Genomic DNA, 25706 nt, shown 5'->3' with positions numbered 1-25706 from the left:
TTTCAATGACTGGTTTAAGAGTAATATATTATTTACTCTCATAAGGAATCTGGTTTTGAAGGCATATTTCAACAACAACAAAAATAATGTGTTTTTAATACTGGATTTTCAGGGAAATTAAAAAAAATATGTATTTATTTTAACTCTTCTTTTAAACAATTGCAAATTTACAGAAAAGTTGCAAGACTAGTGTAAGGGATACTGTATACCCTTTATTCTTTACTCAGATTCCCAAATTTTGCTCTGTGTTGTATGCTTTATCATTCTTTCTCTCTCCCTCCTTCTCCCTACACACACCCTACACACACTTTTTTTCTGAACCACTTGAGAATAAGTTGCATACCGTGTCCATTTTCTGCTGAATACTTTAGTTTACATTTCCTAAAAATAAGAACTTATATTGACAAGTGCATAGTTATCAATTTCAGGAAATCTAACATTGATATTTTAATCAGCTTTCCAAATCCCAATTTTGTACACTGACCCAAAAATGTCTTTATAGTATTTTTCCCATCCAGGATAGGAGCCAAACTAGGATCACATATATCATGTTGATGTCGTTTTTTAAAATCTTCTTTACCCTAGAATAATCCCTTTGACTTTTGTAGTCTTTTATCACATTGACATTTTTGAAATTTATCCTACCGTCGTTTTCTTTAAGTAAAATGTTCCACATAGAATATTTCTCATTTTAGTTTTCAGTTATGTTTCCTATAATAGGTTCAATTATTTACACATTCCTAGCGGTATACTGCATTCATGATGTCATGTGTGACTCAGTCCATCGCATCTGGAGGCACACCATGATTAACTGCCTCTCATTGAAGATTTTTCTTTTGATCATCCAGTCAAGATGTTGTCTAACTTCTCTTGTATAGCTGTTTTTTTTCTCTTGCAACTAATGAGTAATTTGTGGGAGATACTTTAAGAACATACAAATATGCTGCTCGTCATCAAAATCCTTCCTATCCCTTAGTTTTAATGTCCATTAATGTCACATGCCAGCACTAATATTTACTACGATGGCTACAAAATGATTTCTAACTCCAGCACACCTGTCACATTTACTACTCAGAAGTTGGCATCCTAGTGTAAGCAAGAGTTATCTCTTCTCTCCCATTTCATTCATCTATCTGTCCATCTATGTATCTATGATCTCTATGGACTTAAGGATGCATATTTTTTCTAAAGGTTTGTAATTCGTTACCGTCCTTAATTATTTTTATGTTAAAATTGTCCATATTTGGCCAATATATATTTTTTGAGCTAGCCCTTATATCCTTTTTGTAATTAAACATCATTTTTTCCTTTCATTCTGACATAAAAAGATGTTTCAAACTCAAGTTGTAGCTTAGTGACCAAAACTTGATATAATTTCTCCAATTAGATTTGATTCCTTTTAGAGGATAATGATATTACTAACTAAGGTCTATACTGGGTATGCTCGTTATTCCTGGAATGTCTTTGTTTCTAGACCCATTCAACAGTCAGATGTTCAAAAGTTTTCTCATTTTTTGTTTCTTATACAAAAGTTAACACACAATAAATGTTCTCCACTCTTCTTTCTTCACTTAACAGTATATCCATGAAAGCCATCCCGTATCAAGGCATAGAGAGAGTTTTCAGCATTCTTTACAGCTGCAGTGTATCCATTTTGCATATGTAGCCTAGTTTATTCAACCAAAGTGTTGTATTTGGTCATACAGGTAGTTTCCAATATTTTGTCATTACAAATAATGCCACAATGAATAACCTTGTACATATGTGTTTTCATGTTATTGGAGCTGTATCTTTAGGGTAAATTCCCAGAAGTGAGGTGGTTGAGTTGAAGAGTAAATGCAGTTACATCTTTTGTGTAAGTTCTCTATTTATATTTTTTGCCCAAGTTCCTGTGTTTCCTCAATTTTAATTAGGGAGACGTTTTAGACATGGAATCTTTCTCTATGACTATTAACATCTATCATACATAGGTGGCAATTATAATACTGAACTAAATTTAGTAAGTTTAGGCATTCATCTTGCAGGTAGAACAACAAAAAAGAATCAAACCAGTAGGAATAGCCAGATTGACTTGTATGCCAGGCCCTCTGCATGCTAGCTGCGCACGAGGATGTCTGTTTTATATGCACTCATCTCTGTTCAAGCCAGAGGCAATGAGAGCCAGATGTGATGTTTCTTTATAAATACTCTCTTCATTAGCAAGTAATAGATTGTGCAGTCCCAGGTATCCATGTCAATAGAGGGTCAATAAGTGCCAATAGAGGCCCATGTACTCATATAAACATTGAACTGACAGACAGACTGAAATAATTCCCTAGGTACTGCAAGCAGGCTTTTAAGGCCCTTTGCTAAGCACCCTGGTTTTTCCCTTTTGCTTAGCCCACTGGTTTCTTCTGCAATTATTTTTTGTACTAGAGGTAATTCTGATAGCAGCTCCTAGTTTCCTTCAGTTCCTATTCCCTCAGAGCTGGACTTTGATTTCAAGTCTGATTATACTGTCTTTTAAAATCTGCTATTGAATTTAATATAGAGAAAAGTGTGCATCAATACACAGCTTGATGAATTTTCACAAAACAAAACAAACAATTAACAACCCCCCTAATGCCTCCCCTTGTATTCCCTTCCAGCTACTACCTCCTGCAAAAGAAACCACTACCCAGATTTCCTACAACATTTCATCTAAAGGGAAACATAGAATCTCTAATATATTCTTTTGTGTCCTGTATCTTCCTTTTGCATAGACTTCGCAAACTGTACTTAGGTTTTACGAGATTAGAAACCTCTCTGTATTGTCTCCAGATTCTCTGCACTGACCCAGGGTCCAGCTCAGATTCAAGTTTGCCACATCTATGTGAAGCTGGCAATAGCCCCTTGACATTTATCTCCGCATCCCCAAGCTACCTTCAGGGCTGAAGGGATCATAAGTTTTGCTGCCTCGTCAGTGTTCCCAGCCTCTCTCTTACCTCCTTGCTGCTGCAAACTCTGCCATATTTTCTCCCCTTTGGAAATCCTGAGCTTTTCATGAGTTCCCAAAATGCTATTTTCAACACTTTAACTTCTCCTTTCAATAGACGTAGGCGTGTGCGACATTTGTCAGTATTCATTAGATAAACACAAATTGAGAAAATAAATATTATTGTTTATGAAATGTGCACCTAAATATAGATACATATCCAAACGTCCACTAAACCCCTTAACTCAGTCTGTTAACAAATATTTACTAAGCACATTCACTGTGCGAGGTACTGTCCCACTTGGTGAGATGGAACATTTAACAAGAAAAGTAAACCCCTCAGAGAACTTCCATATAATCACCCACTGTTACATCTTAAAAATGGTATAATGGAGAAAGTAAAGACTATGGGGACACAGAAGCCAAGGACCAGCCTTGTTCTCTCACTTTCAGGATCTTGTCACTGTCTTTGACACAGAAAGTGCTTCACCAGCTAAGTACTCAGTGAGGCAGTTCTAGCGGTGGTATTTGACCTTAGTAAAATGTCTGGTATCCCCCGCACGTCAACTGGATCAGCTGAGAAACAGATTTAATTCTATTAAATATCCACAGATTCTATATGATTTGGGGGAAGATTAAGAGTTATTTTGCAGTAAGAGTTGAATATGGGTGTGTGAGTGTGTGCATGTGTGTGTGTTTGTATTTGTGCTTTATTTCATTATCAGTTGTCCCCAACTCGAAACATAAAATGTATCTGAATAATGATTTCTTTGGTCTTTAAAATTAAAAACAAACATTGACATTACTGCTATTTCAAGTAACGCTAAAATATAATACCCGTACCTATTACTATTTCAGAGTGAAACTGTCACATTATAGATATTTAATTGTACACTGACCTTTTTATTTAATAAATCACGTGAAAAACCCATTGTATATATCTTCTGGCATCACAATTGCAAAATCCTTTCAAAGAAACAGGAAGCTTCTCTTGTGTTTTTTCAGTTCTGTTATCAAATACTTGTTCGTGCCCGGCTGTGTGTAAACAGCTTGAGTAACTTTATGATAAATTCCCAGTCTTTTTCTGTTGCTCTAGGCTATCATACACAGCTCTATTTTCCAATTTGTATACTGTAACAAAACTGAAAAATACACAAACAGGACAGTCATTGTACGAATGCAATGAACAATAGTGTTCGCTAAGTGCGTAAGATGAATAAGGGCTTCGCCCAGAGCAACTCAGCTTTCATATCTGAAACGGGAGGAATGCATTTCTTAACCTTCTCTGAAGAATACTGTGAGGGCTAACTAATGAAACCTGCTGTTTTCAAATAGACACTATTATAATCCAAATGAAATTAGCAATTAAATCTCAAGATTCAATTGGAGAAAGCTGTTTTAGCATTGGGAGAGCTCTTTGCTGATAAAGAAATGCCTCTAACTGTTTAGAATGCAAGTTTTTTACAATCTATTTTTTAATAAATAATATAGCTCAAGGAATTAAATGGTGTTCATAGTATCAAATGGTGCTTAAGTCAGAGTAAGTGTTACGTGCCATTTGAAACTTGGACATTTTTTTCAAGGCCAAATGTTTCTTAAAGGGCAGGGTGGCGGTTGGTTTTAAAAAGCATCTTTGGCTCATTTGCCATGAAGGAGAGAATTATTCTGAAAACGTTTCTTTGAAGTTTTGCTTGCAAATAAATGAAAGTAGAGAGTCATATTATAATTTGTCATCAACCAGTCTGTCACGGTTTGACCCAGGCATATTTCCTGAGTTCATGAGGACTGATATGCAACTCCTCTTAGAAGCCATTGCCTTTCTACAAGATCATTCTCTATCCTTATAACCATACACAACACTATCAACACCACAGTGGTAGCAAATAGGCTTTAATGGTATAACTTTATAAAGTACTTTCCTAATAGTTAGGTGTTATGGGTTGAATTGCGTCCCCCTAAAATCCATATGTTGAAGTCCTAACCCCTAGCACCGCAGAATGGGATGTCATTTGGAGATGGGGGGTGGCTGCAAATGTAAGTAGTTAAGATGAGGTCACACTGTGGTAGATTGGGCCCCTACTCCTGTATGACTCGCGTCTGTGTAAAAAGAATGTCATGGTATGTACACTATACCATCATACACATGTGCGGCACATTACAGTTCAAATGTGGTTGTCTCCAAGCTTCCTGTGGCCTGTGGAAGGAAGAGCTGAGGAGAGCCATAGTGGTGAAGATTGCAGGCTAACTAGTTAGACAGGCCTGGTTTTAAATCCCAGCTCCACTGCTAACTCACCACGTGCACCAGAGAATGTAGCACCTTCTCTAATCCTTCATTGCTCTATCTATAAAATGGGCTTAATAAGAATAATAATCTATATCATCACATTTAAATTGTTTTGAAAATTAAATGAGATAAAGCATATCAGGCACTTAATGAACGCTCAATAAATGCTAGTTGGCTGGTATTTTTTACTAATCGGTGCAGGTAGAGTTTTCTGAACTGCTCTGCTAAATTGCAGGAGAGAATTTTCACAGATGTCACTACAGCTGCATATTAATATGATTATAAACCATGGGAGAAATACAAATGTTTATCTCAAATAATCTTTTCATTGGGAAGCACAATATAATTTTTCTAGAAGCAGAAGTGTGTGCTTTACTCCTTCTCTAGGCTCTGAAAAGGCACTGATGGTAATTGAGTGAATTGTTCAGACAGCCCAACAACCTGACATCTTTTTGCCAGAATGATAACACAGCCTATAATTAAGCTAGTTTATTCAAGCGAACCAAATTTATTTGCCAAGACTTTTAACATTCTAATAGTTCTTTCTCAGAGTCTACATTGACTAAATTAGTTACTTGGCAACACTGAGTGCATAAGTGACACACATAGTGCAGGTATCTTCATGGTCACCAGGGCCACAGGCATATTGAGAGTTGCACAAGATGACCAGGCTTTTGTTTACAGTCATCGTCCTTATAATTAGATTATATTGTTCTCGAGGAGAGATCCGTCAACTACCAACTTGAGGTCTTTACCATTTTTAATATAGTGTTCTATAATTATTAATGATAATAGTAATAATAATACTGATAAATAATTAGGAGGAGGTGAAACAAGAGGAAGATAAGGAGATGAACCTATATGTATGGTGCATCGTTCTAAGCAATTTGATTAATTTATCTAATTCTCACAAAAAACCCATAAGGTGGATATTACTATATCTCTTTTACAGCTAAGGCAACTAAGAAACATCAAAGGTTGATTAACATGGCTAAATGTTCACCATGACCAAGTGTTCAAGCGGGGCTTGGATATTGAAATCTGGCTCCGGAGTCCACGCTATCTTGTTCTGTAAATATTGTGGATGCAATCAAATTATTTTCATTTAGTCAAAATAAGCAAGTGGTCATTATAGTAGCGGTGCTTCTTGCTAAGTCAAAAGCAGATATTTGGCTCCATGTTGAGTACTGGGGTCAGTATCCCTGGATCTGTGGCTCAAATTTAAGTAACATTATATCTCTCAGCTTCAGCCCGCTTATTTTCAGAATGAGGCACTTCAATTCAATGGAAGTCTTAAACATCTATTCTGTGCTTGGCACTGAACTCTGTACTGCATTACAGAGATGTGCCCTAGAAGACCGCAGAAACTCCAGCCTTCTTCCAAAGTGGGCTATTCACATTACATAACTTAAAAATTACTGATTTAAAGAATAGGATTTCAGAATTTTAGATAAAGGTCAACTTTTTATTCATTTGAATAAGGAAGTCAAGAGAGACGTGGTTATTTAGAGTGTCTCACTATCCATTCCTATCTATTTCAGCAGAAGATTCGTCTGCTGGGGATGACTTCCAGATCCTCTTCTTTGCATGACCAACTCCTTACCTACGTAGCCAACAATACTTAGTTCCTCAATATGCCTTCGCTGACCATGACCCTCAACCACTCTGAATGCGGCTTGGTTTTGTGTGTTCCCAGAACAAGCTGTGTAAGCATCTCTCTATTAGGACACATATAGTCATACAATATAATTATAAATTTATATGTTTAGCATTACGACTAGATTTTTCACACTGGAAGGCAGTAACTGTGTGTTTGTTTATCTCTAGCTCTCAGTAAACAGTAGGTGCTCAGTAAGTGGCTGTTTAGCCAAGCTTATTCTCTTTTCATAAGTCTGCCTGCAATTTGCACTGCAAATTCTAGTTCTTGTGATTCTGCCTCCAGGTTTGGAGACATAGCGGCCAATTATAATTCCTCTTTCTCATGAGAGCTCCTCAAATACTGAAGACGGCACAGCCCATCTTTAACGTGTATGCGAATCACCTGTGAATATTGTTAAACTGTGGATTCTGATTTGAAAGGAATGGAGTGGGTCCCTGAGAGTCTTATTTCTAACAAGCTCCCAGATGCTGCTGCTGCTGCCGGTCCACAGACAGACTTTGAATAATTGGCATTCAGAGTGGCCTCTCGCTCCATCTGCAGGCCTTCCACTTCCTGGCTAACCAGCATAATCTGTCTTAACTAATACTTATAAGCCTGTGTGGGAGGCTGCTTATCTTACTCTTTTCAATTAGTCTGAGAAGACATGAAGGAGGACAATAAACAAAAAAGGGTTCTTTATTTTCCTTGATTGCCAAAGTGAAGAAAAGTGAATTTACTAAACTAAATCTAGTGGATGTAGCATGACCATATTTTACCAAAGTTTAAGAAAAACATATGTAAAAGAACTGTCCAGACACAATTTATACTGCAATGCACAGGACTTCGTGTGACAATTAATAGGATCATGATTCAAATAACAAAAATTAAATTGGCATTCTCAATTATACTGAAAAATGAGTTGTTAGTCATTTCAGGCTGAGAAGCACAGACGTAGTAAAATATACGTCAATATGTTAACAGAGAAAAACGATTGTAAAGTGAAAGTAACAGCTATTTTGAATTTTCGAGGACACATCCAATGCAGTATACTATGGCAACACATCTGGAAGTCACAAATTTATAAAATCTAATAATAATTGAGTGGTCATTACGTGCCAGGCACTGCTTGAAGCTCTTCACGTGGATTATTAATTTACTACCTATAACTCTTTTGAGTTAAATACTATTGAGGTAAGTGAAGCAAGTACTGCTATTAGTCGCATTTTAGAGATGAGGAAATTTAGGCACAGAAGGATTAAGGAATCTGCCCGTAGTCACACAGATCCATGTGAACAAAGTTCAGATGACTGGCCTCGGTGGTCTAATTCCGGAGTGCACCATGAGCTGCCACCTTCACTGCTCTCGGGGGCCTGAGGCCACACACGCAGCACAGCTCCCTGTGCTCTCAATTCCCCCACTGAGGCGCACGGCTCTTCCTCTACTTCCATTCAGTTATCACTTGAGCAGGTAGAGACATGCATCGTAAATGAGGGAATTGATATTTTATTCAAAATATTTGTAGATGCCCATCTATCAACACTTTCTATAGATTTGCATTCCCTTGTTGTCATTGAGCCTCATGTCACCTAAATCCAACCTTGGTCTGATAAGCAAAATATTAGCATCTCCATTATTTGAGTCCAGAGTAAGATAAAGCACCTGAGAAGATCATTATGCTTCCTGAGAACACTTCCTCTTTCAGAGAGCTCGCCAAGCAATCCAATAGACTTAAAAAAATCAGAACAATGATTACATATATCCTACTTTAGCTCATAGATGAAAAATATGTTAGACTGTGATGAATTATATACTGCTATTTCAATTGCCTGTAAGAAACCTTATCATATAAGATTATATCATTTTCCTTTACTAACAGTGTATGCCAACAATATATTCACTATTACTAAGAGCATCTTATTTTTATCTCTCAAATTTTTGGAAAAAAATTAAACACATAACCATGTTGGTCAGAATGGTTCTACATATGTGCATATATATAGAATATTGAATGACTCACAAATTGACACAAGGTAAAATCTCATGACCTCTTAAAATGAGAATTTCGCAATACAAATGTGTATTTAGAAAAGTGATCACAGTTCTCTAGTAGAGGCATTACAGTATAAGCAAAAGGATCTGGAATATCCACTCAACTTATTAAAATTCATGAGACTTTAAAAATATCACCCAGACTAAGAGGGGTGTAAACAGAAAAATCTATTTCACAGAAATAAGAAGCTTATTCTAAATTCACTGTGGAAATTATTTTCTTCTATACAAGTCCCAAAGATTTTTAACCTATTTATATAAAGGGTCATTTTAGGAAGGGTTTAATGCAGATTACTCTGACGTGTTTTATTACTCAATAAGCTGTCTATAAAATTATTTTGAAGATGCGTGCTTGGTCCATTCCCCAAATGACTGATTGCAGCAATAATCCACATACATACATAAACAAGCAAGCATCTATCAGTGAAAAAAATTGCATTAGCATCCTAAGTGAAGTAGAGCATGTTATCATCTGACGGAGGACATATGAGCAAGTGACAGGGATGGTTGTCTTCCTTAGTTTCACAGGCAAGAAAAAAGTCTACATTTGTTTGAAGGAATCTAAGTACAGTCTTGAACTGTGAAACAGTTATGTTTTACATTTATAACCGGAATAAATTTAAGAGATTTGGAAAATTAGTGCAACAGCTACAACAAATGGTTGAAAAGACAAAATACTCCATTCATTTTTAAACAATATCCTCTTCCATGGCTCATTGGACACATGGCCATCATTATGGCAACAAATTTGTTACAAGCGCTGCAGTGGTGCTTGGCATGGAGCTAGGTCTACCGGCCGTGCCTCACAGGCCTTGTCTGCACTGCTCTGTGTACCAATGGCCGCTCCATTTGTTAACTGGAAAATATGCCATAGATTTGTCCACACTCCACCTCCTATTTTGTCATGTTTCTTTCATCTAAAATATTTTCAGATATTTTAAATCATGAATAAGAGTAAACAGAGGTAGATTGGATCTGGGAAGGATAAAGGGGGACTAAAAAATCTGAAAATTATTGTAACAGACTATTCTCTTTGCAAAGAAGTGCTACGCTAGTTCTGTAGAATGCTTCTAAGATGGGCAATTGAAAACACACATTTCTAAATCTTTATAGCTTGCAAAATTTCTTTACTCACAGAATCTCATTTAATTCTCTCAATAGGCATTATTCTCCTTTCTCAGATTAGGAATTTGAGACACAAAATGACTTCTCCAAGTTTCTAAACCAATAAATGGACCCAGATACTTGAATTCAGACTTTTCAATCCATATCTTGGCTTTCACTTGCCAACCACCTTGTTATAGACTAACCTAGGAAGATGTTATGGGAACTTTTATTATCCAAGTATCAGTTGATGGGCTATTTGGTCAAAAAGAATGTAGAGAATGCATGTTCTACTTATTGACTTGATATTCAAAAACTCAAAAAATTTAATAAATTAATCTACTACTGTATTTGCTTTCCAGATTTTTTTAAAATGTTTCAAATTTATTAGAAACAATGAAATTTAAGTGTTTATATATGTGATAAAAGTATATAAGCAACAAAGATATCCAGGTTTTTAACACGTAGCAAATTAATACTCTATTTAATATTGCTTAGAAAATATGAACTTATATATTCCTATATTCTTGATAAGAATTTAACTATGTAGTTTAAATATAATAAAACATTTCTGTTCTGTGGGATTGTCCATCTAATACATTCAATGGTTATCGATCCCAGTCTGATACCCTCTTATCATTAACAAAAGGGATCAAAACAGTTTTAAAAAACAATTAGGAATATGTAAGTGTTTTCTCATCATTTAATAAAATTTTTTAAAAAGAAAAAGAAAACTATGTTCACATCCCAGGTAAATTTGTCTTATGTTAACTAACCTGCAAAACAATAGTGGTATATAAAGAAGAAATTCACTACTAATACTCCAATTTCCTACTTGGCTCCAAATATCTACATTCAAAACCCAGTAATTGAATTTCCCAAGCAAAACTAAATGCAGCCTCTTAGCAAAAACCTGCTGGAATTCTTATTTAATGAAATGTTTAATGGACTTTTGATAGGAAATGCTTATATAGAATAGTTCCTCTCTCTCCAACAGGTTATACTTAGGAAGCCTGAAAACACATCAAGATATATATGCAAATTAGAGTGTGTGGAATTTGTAATTTTTTTTTTTTGGCAATTTTAACAATAGGCACATATTTTCCTTTTACACTGGAAAGGAAATTCTAAATAAAAGGAAAAGGCACGGTGGATAAAATATAAAGAATTCCATTATGCTTGGTGTTATCAAAGAGTAATGAGAAGGTGTGACTGGTTAAGGACATTTAGCAACTCAGATCTTTGAGTATTAAATATTCAGGTAAACCATTCTTCAGGACTCTTTTCAAGAGCCATTCTAATTCTATAGCGTGAGAGTTATGACTTTAAAATCTTGTGAAACTGGCATAATTTCTCATCTACATGACTTGTTCCTCACTTATTTTAACATATTATCCAATGGTCATAAAATAATTTAGAATCCCCATATGGGCATTTAATAAGAATATTATAATAAAATTAGTCATATTATCCATTTCTCCTGAAATTATAGAAAGGATGACCACTGATGACAATTGTTAAAAATAATATTCAAATGATTGAATATACATTACTTTGCATTCTTCTCAGGTAATACATCATGTGAGGAATGTATAGGAAAAGCAACCTCAAAGCTGCATCAACTTTCAAATCTTCTGAGTATCTGAAACTTCACATTGTATAAGGTATTGTCCATCAAAAAGCCATCCAATCTCATCTATGTCAGAAACTCTTTTATGTAAGTACACTATACATTAGGTTAAGCAGTAGTTGGATGAAAGGAAAATCTAATGTTACCATTTTTCCATAAACTTAAGCCCAAAAAGTATTTTTTGTTGAGATTTGTAAATGCTAAATTTTAATCACTTACTGCACGTTAAGACATAAGCTCTGAAGTACTCAAGAATTTTTAGGAAACATTGAATTTTATCTTTTAGAATACTTCAAAGCAATGGACTATTTTTCACATTAGCAAGGATTAAAACAATTCTGTCACAGATTATTAAAGTAGATAATCACCATGTTGTAGGCTCGTTGGTACTTAAATGTATTTTGCAATATTTAGTTTGTGTCCCAACCTTGTTTTGATTTTTTAAATTTTATAATTAACTCACTACATTTTCATCTAGAAATAATCACTCATTGCTTATCACATACTTATTTTTAATGAGAAACAGATGATTTGAAAGGAAGAAACAAAGTGAACACCACAAAGGCAGAAACAACAGAAATAAACTCTTCTTCTCCATCAGAAAAGGTTGAGAGTCCTGTGTATAGACGCAGCCCACCTTCACAGTTTGTGATATTTTCACTGCATGTCTTGTCTCCCTGACTCAACTACTGGCATTTTATGTAAACCAGAAAAATCCAAGTCACCCCGGAAAATTCTATCCTCTTTAGCCCTTTGAACTTATGTCTCTGCGTTTAGTCAGAAGAGGACTATCTCTAACTGCTATGTATCTAGCAGGTAAATTAAAGCTCAAGCGTAGCTGTGTTGTGGCAGCCATCTTCATTACCACCTCCGTGCATTATGATCGCAGAGGATTTGATACACTCTTAATTGCAAGTTGGAAACTTGACAAAAACAGAAATGTGAAGGATAATTTGAAGGCTAGCTTGCAGCCCCTCAAATAGTTTTATTAACATGCTAATCTGATTTTATATTAGAATCCACAGAAAGCCAGAAAATAATGAGTGTTCACTGAAAGAATTTGTGATCTGAGCCTTAGCTGTCAACTCAGTTGGTTTGTTGTTCCATTGGTTGGTCATTTGGTCAGTCTCCCTCTCTGTCTCCCTCTCTCTCTCTGCTAAACTTTAAGGAAGGTCCTTTCTAATTGTCTATTCTACTATTGTTTTCCACAATAAACCTCCTCCATCCCCACCCTACCCACAGCCAAAAACCAACCTGAAATATGGTTCTCAATGTTGGCTGTACATTAGAATGTCCTGGGGAAGTTTAAAATCCTAATGCCCAGATTGCACCTTAGACCATCTGCATCCAATATCCAGAGGTGGGACCCAGACATCCATATGTCTTAAAGCTTTCAAGGTTATTCTATATGTATTTTCTATAAATTATGCCTGAGACTTTGAAATATCTTAATTGTGGGATGAATACTTTCCAAAGAGACATCATTCCCTACTACTTGCTTCCTACGACTCACATATCCCAATATAAAAATGTTCCTGCCATAGAATTATGGGTTGACAGAAATTATTTCTGAAGGACTGATTAAGACCAAGCTAGCATGAGAGACTCCATGTCTAGACCCCCAACCCCTACCCCCCATCTTAATCTCACAGTCTGCTTTGGAGAAACGCTTAGAACTGCCAAAAGGCATGCTAATCAGTAGCCAGTCAGTACCAAAGGAGAGAACGACTTGTTAGCAGAAGATTTAAGTTCTCTGTCCAAACTGTTCCTTCTCTCCTTGATGAGAAAATAACTAATGTTTTCCTGGATTCCTCAGGAATGTCACATTCAGCAGATCCAAACCATTTTGTCTACAGAGAGGCACTCGGCAGTCTGCCATCATCCAACACTGGTACTCCTGAGCCTCACCCCGCCCCCCAACCCCATTTGGCTTATATATTTCCAAATCAGCTCCCCTTGAGGATGGTTCTTTGATACCAGCCTTGATATTTGTTCCCCTACATTGAACCCAACATATATGGGGTAAAACCAAAAGCGCCCATCCCCTTTCCCAGCTTCTTTAGTTACATTCATACGTAGATATCATTTTCTTTAACCTTTGTATCCCTGAGCTTCACATATGCAGGAAACTAGGGCTGAGATTAGAGCCCTGGCCTTCTCCTCGCACAACGCAAATAAAAGTTATAAATTGTTAAAGCCCAGGTGGCCTCATACTGAAGTTTTGGCTAATTACAGGTCCTTGAAATTTATTGCAGGAGAACTGATGTCCAGAGAATATCAAGAAACTGAAGTTTCCCAGACCCCCACTCCTTGGCTTCCTGGCACTGGAATCCACCATTCAGCAGAGAAACAGACAATCAAGGATGCTCACCTGCAGAGTCCCTTATCTTGCCACTCCTTTCCCTGCATATAGTCACATTCCTCACAACCTTTAAACCCCTAGTCTTTCAGGGAGATGAATTTGAGTGCTTACTCTCATCTCCAGGCTGACATCACCCAAAATAAAAACCCCCTTCCTAGCCACAAGCCTGGCGTCCCGGTTTTTTTTCTTTTGGCCCTTCCTGTGTGGCAGGTGGATGAACCATGTTTGTGTTCGGTCACATATTCTAGCATACACACTTTTTATGGTCAAGACATTATGTCCTTATTTCACATGAAGGTTACTATCATTTGATCCTGCTACAGAAATGACCACCTCCCCAAGGTGGGAACTCTCGACTGGCTACTCACGAAAATTACTTGGGGACTTTTAAAATATAAATTCTCCAAAAGTGGGCCCTGATCAGGTTGAAAATCCCCAGCACTCTGCCTAATGCAGTGAAGGACACAATTTTTAAAGCAAATTTCCTCCTCCATCTTTTTGTTTAATATTGATGGCTTTTCTTGATTTTGGTTATGGTTGCTTTCTAAAATAATTAAACTAGAATAGATTCCTCAAAATTTAGTATTGTAAAATATTTATTCAAGTGTGGTAAATAGTTGATTAAATACACACAACTTCCCAATTTAATTGAAATATCTTAAGAGTAATGGGTTAAACTTTATATTTTTCTCTCATAAGAAAAGAATAAAGTAAATATAGATCCATAAGGGTTTAAACGTCTACTGTCATATAGGAATTTTCTTTCTTTACCATATACCACTGTTCCTATTCCTCTAAATTATTTCCTTATCATTTCACTATTTTACTCAAATTGAAGACCTCTGTCTTTAAAAAGTTATCAGTATCATTAATCTATTTTCTACTTATGTGGTTCTAATGTAATTGGTCTGGGCATAGCTGGTATCCGCATACTTTAAAACAACTCATGTAATTCATATGTATAGCCCAGACTGAGACTCATTTTCCTAGGCTTGGATACAAATTGCAGCCTGAGGAAATTGTTTCTTCAGTTAACAACAACAGCTAAATATGTATACATTTATATCTCTTCTCAATGGTTTTTAATAGACAAGTAATGACAAGTGCATACACCTCCGAGTGAGAACCAGTACTATTTTAAAATGTGAGTCCTCTACCATTTTTAAACATCTGAAACTCAATTCTGTGTCTTTGCCTTTCTGACAATTACTCACCCAGATATTCCCATCCTGATGATAAGGTTTCCAGTTTCTCCCAGTGTCACTGTAGAGCATGCGGTATTGGGTCACCCAGTCCGAGCTGCTGTATCTTCCTTGGGTTGCAATGGCACTGATCTGCTTCCGATTGCCAAAGTCAACCTGAAGCCATTGATAATGGTCACTGTCAGATGGAGACCATCCCCCAGCACCTGAAGACAGTGGAGGCAAGATGGGAAAATGTATATTTAAAGTTGGACTACTATAATTGACAATGGATTATTCTACATCTTTGAATTGGCCTTGGCAGTGCTATATTTCACAGATATACTATGAAGTGTCCTTTATAGATGCCACTGAGACGTCAACTAATATTCTTCCAGCTGGGTAACATTGATACTCTAACCTCTTTATGGCGTAATTATGTGCTCATTTTCTCCTGAGCAAATGTCTTCATAATTCCTCAATTAGATCTTATTAGTACATGTCAAAGTCTAATTGGCTGAAAGTTGATCAATTTACCATGAATTCTTCAACTAAAAATCACTAGGAAAAAAATATGTAACAATCAATTCCTCATGTGGGATTTTATCTTTTAGTAGATTATAAATGAAACAAAAAGCAATTATATACAACTCTAAAATATATTTTGCTTTAAAAAATTCAGAATTCACTGCCTACTAGTAGCTTGTAATATGAGACCTAGTCTACATTAAGCCCTTATACAGATGAGAACTGAGCTATATAGTTAATCAGGCAATATATTTACTAACACTTAGGAGATATACAACCAATAACTCTTGATAACCACATTTCTGGGGAAAAAAATGAGTTACTAAATGAAGTGAAACTTCTTTTGGTAAAACATAATAATTGGCAAATAGTAAGAATGCAAAAATATTTATTAGAAATACAGCACATACATAACATAGAACAAAAAGACAATTTATAGCAGTATGTAAAATAACTATGGTTGCAATATATACATAAAAGAAAATATGGCATAATGCTTAGTGCTAAGAGGCAATATAATTTTTTGAGTGAGTTTGGCTACTAATGGGAGTAAATGATAGAAAAATGTTCAATAAATTATCCAGTGTACAGTATTTCAAAATATATGCATCACTTTTCAAATAAGGAATTTAAAGGCTGACGATAAAATCATTTATTCTATGAGGACTATGCTAATAAAAGTCATTTTGTAAATCATCACAGATAATCATTCATTTAATGATGTTTATATGGCTTATTTCTGCTTTTAGCTATGATAGAATAGCTTTCCCACCATAAAAAAAATTACAAAATTGACAAATGTATAAAATTACCCTTTTTAGGGCTTAGACAACAGACAGTGCAGGACCCTGATCTATGAGAGAAGATAAACAAATGAGGTGAGCTCTGCCAGCTTCCTGGCTTTCTGCCTGGTTCACTTTCCGGATTGTGACACACGGAAGAATATCCTAAACAGATTACAGCAGCATCACTGACAGGGAGACAGATCAGAATTGAAGCTACTGAGGAAGCTGGCATTTGTAGGACAGAGTACCACAGAGGGGGCAGCTGTGCAGAGAAAGAGCTCTGGACATCTGCAAAAGATCACCAATGAATCTCTGGAATCCAGATTCTAGGTGAATATTAAGCTATATATTTGCAGACCAAGACTCCACAAGACCAGATGAAGAGAATTCTGAAATGAACAACCAGAGGATACACTAGGCTGGGGTAGTTTGATTTCAGACTAGGTAAGATTGTGAGAACTCATTGAGCAAGCCTACTCATTCAGTAGAGATCCCAGAAAGGGATTAGAATAATTTAATGCTAAAATAAGGGCCACTCTGGACACATCTGAACAAAGGTTGGTAACAAGTCTGAAAAAAGATCAATCTGATCCACAAGTAAATTAACTCCTTGCTAGAACAAAACTCAACACTCCATTAAGAAAAGCCATGAAAGTTTATGAACTCAACAAGATAGCATCTATTTTATAAAATTTTTAAAAATTCTAGATATTTGTGGAAGCAGGAAAATATGACTCATTACCAGAGAAAAGTCAGTCAATACAAATAGACTGAAAAATGACAGAGATGATGAAATTAGCAGACCAAGACTTTAAAACAGAGATTATAAATTAGTTCCATTATCTTAAAAAATATATAAATATTGAAGAAAAAAATGAAACAATAAAAGAGAACAAAATGGAAGTTTTTCAACTGAAAATTATATGTGAAATAAAAAATTTACCAGACGGGCTTAAGAGCAGACTAGAAACTGAGAAGAAAACATTAGTGAACTTAAATGCAGGGCCATATAAACCAGACTGAAGCTTGGAGGGGAAAAAAGGTTTAAAAATGAACAACACTCCAGTAACCTGTAGGATAATATTAAGTGTCCTGACAATCTTGTAAATGGAGTACGAAAAGCAGAGAAGGTAGAGATTGGGGCAGAAAAAAATACATTTGAAAAATAATGGTTGAAAAACATAAACCCAGATAGCTGAGAAATTCATTGAATTCCAGGCAAGACAAACACAAAGAAAAATACACTAAGGTGTGTCATAAACAAGTGGTAAAAAACAAAGCTAAAGAGAAAAATCTTAAAAGTACTCAGAGGTCAGTAACATCTTAGCAGAAACAATACAAGCCGAAAGACGATGGAACAACATATCCGAAGTGAGGAAAAGCAAAGAAAGCTGTCAACCTAAAATTCTATATCCAGAAAAAAAATATCCTTTAAACATGAAAAAAACATAATGATATTTAGCACAAAAGCTGAGAGAATTCATCACCAATAGGTATGTACCGAGAAATGTAAATTTTTCAGCTTTAAGAACATTTTACCATATAGAAACCCATATCCACAGGAAGAAATGAATGCTGAAAATGGTAAAAATATCAGTAAATATAAATACCTGTTAATGACTTTAAATTTCTTTAAAAGATAACCGTTTAAAACAAAAATAGTAACAATGAATTGGAGGGTTTACAACAGATGTAGAAGTAAAATGTATGAGTGTAGTAGCACAAAGGATAGGAGTCTAGGAGAAAAAATATAGGGCACGGACATCCTTATGTTACATATGAAGTGACGCAGTATTACTTGAAGGTGGTAAACCCTAGATTCTGTCAAGGGTTAAATATTGAATCTTGTAGGCTTTGCAGGGTAATCTACCTCTGTTACAACTACTCAACTCTGCTGTTGTAGCAGGAAACAGCCACAGACAATACATAAACAGAGTGTGGCTATGTTCCAATAAAACTTTATTAATAAAAACAGGTGACTGGCCAGAGAGCTGTAGTTTGTCAGCCCCGCCCAAGATCAAACTCTAAAAGAAAGATGAAAATTTAAAATCTAAATTATACCTCCGAAAACACTTAGAAAAGATTTGTCCATATAGTGTATGTGTGTGTATATATATATATATATATGTACATATGTGCTATCTATAGAATGTGTGTATAACTACATAATAATGACTTCCTCTGTCTCTAGTCTCTTATGTCTTCAATCCACACTTCTATAAGAATGATCTTTCTAAAATGCAAATCTAATCATATTTAATCCACGTTCAATGCTTTTCAATTGATCCCCATTGCCTCTAGAAATAAGCCACCCACATCTCCACACACAAAAGACACACTTGGAACACACCCTCTACACCCACACACACCCTCTCTCCACTGGGCCTGGGAAATTACTACTCCACTTTCAAGGATCACCACAGTCACTTTAAATATCACCTCTGCAGGGGATGCTGTGTTGCGCTGTTCAGGTCCTCCTTTGTGACTGGAAGCCTTACTCTCTCAGCTATTCAGGGTGCTGCCACAAGACAGTAGCTAGCTGTAATTCCCCTCCCTGGGTAAAAAAGAGGCATTTTACCCAAGGCCACATCCCTTCCTAGGACTGTACAGATGCAATGACTGGCTGACTAGGGGCTATAAAGGGCCAGTACCCTCGCCTCCAACTTGGGAAAACTGTGAAGGGTCCTCGTGGTGTCGGAACTCCCTGCAGAATTAGCAGCAGCTTCCACCGAGACTGCGCTGCGTCTCAGCTTCTCCTTCTGCCTATTTCTGCTCCATTCCCTTCCTTTCTACAGGTTTTCATCCTGAAAGCACTCTAAAAAATTTCCTACACACTCTTCTCCATCTCAGAATTTGTATCCTGGGGAATCCAGCCTGCAATACCTCTTTGTAACCACTTTCCTTATAATTTCCTTACTAACAATAGAGGGTAGTTGTCCCTGCTTTGCACTTTGTTATTTATATGCTGTTTTTCTCCTAGTGTACTGTCTAACATTCCTTATAGTCATATATCATCCACATGCTTACTTTACTTAGAATTCTGTAAAATTTTGCAGGATCTGTAGATGAATTTTGGGATAACAATATACCCAGTCATGGAGAGACCATAAATATATTTTATCTGTTAGATCTATAGTTCCAAGATTTGGAGAAATTCTATAGCCAAATACATACAAAGTTCTATCTATGTGTTACTAAAAGAAACAGGGTGATTTGGTCATTGAAGTAAATATGCAATTATTACAATGAGCGAAATGGGGAAAACATGTGCAACTGATTGGTGCAATTTACAATATTCCCCTAACTAGTCCTGTAAATAAATATTCCAGAATAAATTTCCTTGCAACCCATTTTTTGTTGCATTACAATTTTTCAATAAGGTGGCAATTAACATACAGCTACTTAGTTCCATTTATCTCATTACCTAAAAAAATAGAATTTATTGTCAACTTTAAGGGAAGCAAAAGTCTAAAAGCAGTGAAAATATAAACCTTATTCCTTAGCAGACGTATATGTGGAGAGAATAGTGATTAACCTCAAGGAGAGGGCAAATGTCAGGCTTTCACGAGGAACACGGTGGAAAGATCGATGAGAAGTTTCCGTTTCTCTTTGATCTATCAGGCAACATAATTTGGGGAAGTTGACTACTTTGTTCATTTGGCTTGTGAAATGTGTAACCTCTATCGATCCAAGGATTAAGAATGATACCTCTCTCATCACAAAAAACTTCTGGAAAATGGTATATAAGAGATCAGAAATGCTCCCCAATCTATTGTAGGGAGTGTAAGAAAGAGGGCAAAAATGTTCACAGTGGATGTTGCGGTAGCTCAAAGAAAATAAGTGGAAAATTGAAGAGGAGTAGAGGAGGTGGTGACATTGAATAGCCCTAACTCTTAGCATCTAAGAAGACTTAAGAAGAGATCTTATCTAGAAATAATAGAGCCAAAAATATCTAGTAGATAATTAATAAGTTGATAAAGTGACTTGAAAGATGAATGCTTATATAAAACTCTTACTATTTCCTAAACAATAAGGATGCTGCTCCTTCTCTCCCTCTCTCTTTCTCCCTCTCTCTCTCCCCTTCAAGCCCCCTCTATCCTTCCCTCTCTCTCTCTTCTTTTTATCCTCACCTCTCTCACATACACACATCTCTCCCCCATCATGCACGTGTGCACATGTGTGTATGTGTGTTTGAACTATAAAGATACACAGTAGTTGTGTTCTAGATGACGACTCTGCTGGGGTTGAGTGATAAATTGTAATAGAGAATCTGGAGAAATGGATGAAACTAGTACTCTATAGCTTACAACTGTGATAGTCATTTCTGCTTTGTAATTTGTAAATTAGTATCTCTGAGAGAAAAGAAGAACTTGGTGGATGGTTCAAGAGAGAGTGTACAGTTTCTTTTCTAGTGATAGATGGCTCCTGAATAAAGATAATGCCCAAGTGGGTGGTTGTAACGCTATCAGAGACTACAAGCCTAGATTCTAATTTATAAGAAAAAGGTGGGAAAAAAGTTCAATTAAGGATAGAACTACCTTAACAACTGGTTGAGAAATATGTATCAGATGAAAAGAATAAATTGAAAAGAAGACTTTCAGGCAAGATAGCCTTATTAGTTCAGGCTTTGTAGCCGCCTTCTGTTCTAAATGCCCAATAGTTTTAGATAAGATAGATAAAAAGAAAATTGAAAAGACATAGCCAGGATCAAAAATAAGATAAGCATCTCCATGTGCAAGAAATGCAACCAAAAAGCACAGCAATGAGTAGGACTGAAGCTGAGGTCTGCTGGAGTCGGGGCCTGGGAACACACAGAGGCAGCGGGCATCTGGGAATATTGGGGAATATCCGTGAATGTAAGTCTGCTGTGTGTGTCAGAGAAAGGAAGCTTGGGTCATGGCTGAAAACCAAACCAGTCCAGGACTAGCTTGCCTGTGAAAAGAGACTGAAAACAGCTGCTTACCGACTTAGAGATATGGCTTATATGAGGCTGTGTGTCCAAAGATGTTACAAAACAGGCATACCTGAGCTAAGGAAAGGCACCCACTGGCTCGGTGACTGGACCTATGAGTCCCTAAAAACACTGCCAGGCAAAGGCACAGGATCATCCACGTAAGATGTGCTTCTGGACTGGCGATCTGGAGAGTTGAGTAGAAAAGTCACAAAAATTTAGGGCAGACAAGGAGGAGAGAGAGGGGGAGAGAGAGAGAGGGAGAGAGAGAGAGAGAGAGAGAGAAAGAGGGAGAGAGAGAGAGAGAAAAGGAGAGAGCAAGCTGGAGTGCACCTGCCTGTCAAGAAAAATGTGCAGGGGTCGGCCCGGTGGACCAGCAGTTAAGTTCACGCGTTCTGCTTCAGCGGCCTGGGGTTCGCCAGTTTGGATCCCGGGTGTGGATATGGCACTGTTTGGCAAGCCATGCTGTGGCAGGCGTCCCACATATAAAGTGGAGGAAGATGGGCACGGATGTTAGCTCAGGGCTAATCTTCCTCAAAAGATAAATAAATAAATAAATAAATATAATTTAAGGAAAAAATGTGCAGACTAAAATTTAAAATCACGAGAAAGAAAGCAAATGCCACAAAGTCAGCTAACAAAGTCAAATGTTCAATGCACACCAACTCCAGATGTAATAGCAATTGAGGAGCAGGTGAAATACATATGCTGTATGTTCTCGAAAGTATAAAATAAGTAATGTTATTCATTAAAAATAGCAGTAATGATCAGATACAACAGGGAGAAGTAAAATATTTATAGACAATACTAAAAAGAACCAAAAGTAATCTTAGAAATGAAAAATTTAGTCACTGATAGGAAAAAAAACCTCATCGGGGAAAATCCACAAATAAGATATTATCTAAGAAATAATCGCTCAGCTGAAAAGTAATATTGAAGTCAACATAGAAAACACAAAATGTGTTAGAGTTGGAGAACTTCTGCTTCCAACCAAGATGGAGTAACAGGAATTGAATTTACTTTCCCACCTGAAACAATGAAAAAGCAGACAAAATATATGAAAGAACAGTTCCCAAGACATAAGATATGAAGCAAGAAAGGGCTGTGATCCCTGAGATACAGGACATGAATGGAGTGAACCCACTTCCCCAGCTTCCCGTTTTGAAAAGGTTTCCAGGCTGAGACACAGGGAAGAACCCAGGCAGAACCTGGCAGAATCCCTGAGTTGAGAAGATAGAGCTGGGAGCTGGGGAGACCAAGATGGCAAGAGTGAGCAGCAAAGGAAAGAGATGCATAGAGGGATAATTCTAAAGAGCAGCAGGGGGTCCCCACTGAGTCATCAGCTGAGTAATGATGAGCATATGATAGGAAGAAACTATCCAAATCTGGGCAAAGAATCATCTGAATGGCTAAAGGTACTCATGCTCTGTACTACTTACCATCACACCACTCCTTGGTATTTTCCCAAAAGAAAATGAAGCATGTGAACATAGAAAGTCCTGTACATGAATGTTCACAGTAGCTTTATTTGTAATAGCTCAAAACTGGAAACAACCCAAATGTCCATAAACAACTGAATGAATAGACAAATTGTGTATATATCCATATGATGGAATACTATTCAGCAATAAAAAGGAAGGGGCATTGATACACATGACATGATTTATCTTAGAATAATTATGCCGAGTCAAAGGATCCAGGAAAAAAGAATGCATACTGTACAATTCCATTTATATAAACTTCTAGTAAATGCAAACTGATACATAGGAACAGTAGATCAGCAGTTGCTTGAAGATGGGGGACATGGAGAGGAGAGGAAGGTATTACACAGTGGCAAAAGAAAACTTCTAGGGGTGATAGATATCTTTATTATCTTGATTGTGGTGATGGTTTCATAGGTGTATACGTATATAAAAATTATCAAGGGCTGGCCCCAGTGGCCTAGTTGTTAAGTTCAGTTCACTCCACTTCAGCAGCCTGGGTTCAGTTCCTAGGCGTAAACCTACACTGTTCTGTTAGCAGCCATGCTGTGCTGGTGGCCCACATACTAAAAAATAGAGGCAGATTGGCACGGATGTTAGCTCAGGGCTAACCTTCCTTGGGAAAAAAAAGTCAAATCAAGTTGTCCAACTTAAATATGCACGTATTAGCGGACATCAATGATACATCAATACAGTTGTAAAAATTTATGAGAGTAAACAGACATGGAGGATAAATGGGAATTTCAACGATAAGTTCAAAAATTCTAGAATAAAACAAACACATAGTATGTAAACATTTGAAGAAGTAATGATTGAAATTTTTTGAAAACTGAAAAAGCAAAGAAAGACATGATTCTGAATTGACAGGCCCTCTGAACATTGAACAGCATATGTAATGTGAGCGTACTATGAAAACCGTATTATGAGGCGCAAATGAAAGCTGGTCTAAAGTAGTAAGATTGATGAAATGTGACATTTAAAAAAACAAAGTTTAAGCACACAAGTGAGAGATATCTCATTGACAAAGAAAAAATAGCTGGCATCTTAAGTGCTAAAATTTGCTTGCTAATGAGCTCAGATTTTATTTACAGTGGGACATAAACACATAAACAGCTAGAAGGTCTGGCATGTGGCCTACCTAGAAGTAGAGTAAAAAGTAAAGTAAGCTTCAACCAAATATAGGTATTTGTTGATTGGAAGTAGTGAGAAAAGAGAGCCAGGGCCATTAATTAACAATTGTCACGAGCTAGAGAAGTGAAAATGGCAGTGCCATTGTCATTCCTAAAATATGGGATGAATTAATGCTTATATAAAACAAAGTTAAAACGAAAGAGTATTAAAGTATATTTTGAAACAAAACAGAAGGAAGATGTGATTATATCAGATATTATTAGGTGACAAGAAGATGGAACGGCTTGTCTGCCGTTCCTACTTTCTCTAACAAGGACAACAGCTTTCACATCATTCTGAGAGTAGCAGAACTAATAACTGAGCAGAGGGAATTACCTTCTGAGACATGTTAGGACATGATAAGAGAAGCAGAGCTGCTGAACTTTTTTGAAACATTTAGATTATTTGCCAGAAGACTGGCACTGTTCATAAATGTAATCTAGCTTCCTTGAATATTTATCAAAAGAGCTGCCAGAGAAAGAAAGATAGGCCCCCCAATTTTTTTTTTCAAAAACAAGGGACTTAGTAAATCTAGAACAAAATAGACAAGAAAGCTCTTTTTCAAAATCTGATGTGTGGGTTATGAACATCTAGAATAAAAGGGAAATGGGGGCTTGGTGATACTGGAGGTGCGGTTGGTGGGCTAAAAGAATTTCTCTTTTTGATCACGTTCTTGTTTAATAGAAGACAGAAAATTCCATAGATGTATCTCCAACTAATTTTAGCAAAGCATTTGGCAATATCTCTGATAAACATAAAGTGGTAAAATGTGGTCTGGGAGATAACAGTTTTAGGTAAATTCAAAAATGGTTAATAATTATGCCCCAAATATGTTGATTAATGACTATGTCAACTGGAAGAGAGCTCCCTAATGACATGTCACAAGCTTTCGTCCTGTATACTGTCATTTTTAATATTTTTATTATCTAAGGCATGGAAAACATGCTTATGAAATTTGTCAATTACATAAAACTGGAAAAGAGACCAAATAGGATAACTAAGTGAATTATGATATAAAATGTTTTTGACTGGCTGAAAATCTGAGCTTGTACTAGTACAATTTGTTTTAACATCAGCAATAAACTAAGATGCCCGTTATGAACAAATGCAATGTCAATTTCATGATTAAGGGTGTCTAATGCTTAGACATAATTGCGCAACCTTAATTTACTTTATGGATAATATAGCGTTGAAATTATGGCATCTAACTATATTTTCAGTATTACATTCAAAGCATTTTTGATATATTTTTATTAAGGCTTTACATGTAAATAGAAAAATGAAGAAATCACAAGCATACAATATTAGGAATTATCACAAAATGAACGTAACCATGTAATCACCACACATATCTATAAAGAAACTATTGCCAGTAACTCATAAGCTCTCATCATGTCCTTTTCTGAAATGGTCACCTCTCTCCTCCCGGATGAACTGCCTCAGAGATTCATTCATGTGGTTGTACGCAGCAGTAGATCTCTCATTTCCTTTGCTTCCTAGTATTACATTGTATAATATACCACTCTTCATTTATCCATTCCAGCGTTGAACATGTGGATATTTCCAATTTGGAGCTATTATGAACAATG

General features: G+C 36.4%; 1 protein-coding gene across 1 annotated transcript in view; it reads right to left on the bottom strand.

Moving 5' to 3' along the window:
* CNTNAP2 (contactin associated protein 2) overlaps positions 1-25706 on the bottom strand; it is a 1870188-nt gene that overhangs the window by 1235342 nt on the left and 609140 nt on the right. Inside the window, exon 3 of the mRNA XM_014858430.3 lies at positions 15236-15429. Coding sequence (XP_014713916.1) covers positions 15236-15429 — 194 coding nt within the window. The remainder of the gene's footprint in view (positions 1-15235; positions 15430-25706) is intronic.

This window comes from Equus asinus, chromosome 1 (genome assembly GCF_041296235.1).
Source record: "Equus asinus isolate D_3611 breed Donkey chromosome 1, EquAss-T2T_v2, whole genome shotgun sequence".
NCBI classification, from domain to species: Eukaryota; Metazoa; Chordata; class Mammalia; order Perissodactyla; family Equidae; genus Equus; species Equus asinus.
Note: the sequence above shows the minus strand (reverse complement) of the source record. Positions and strands in the feature narration are given on the sequence as shown.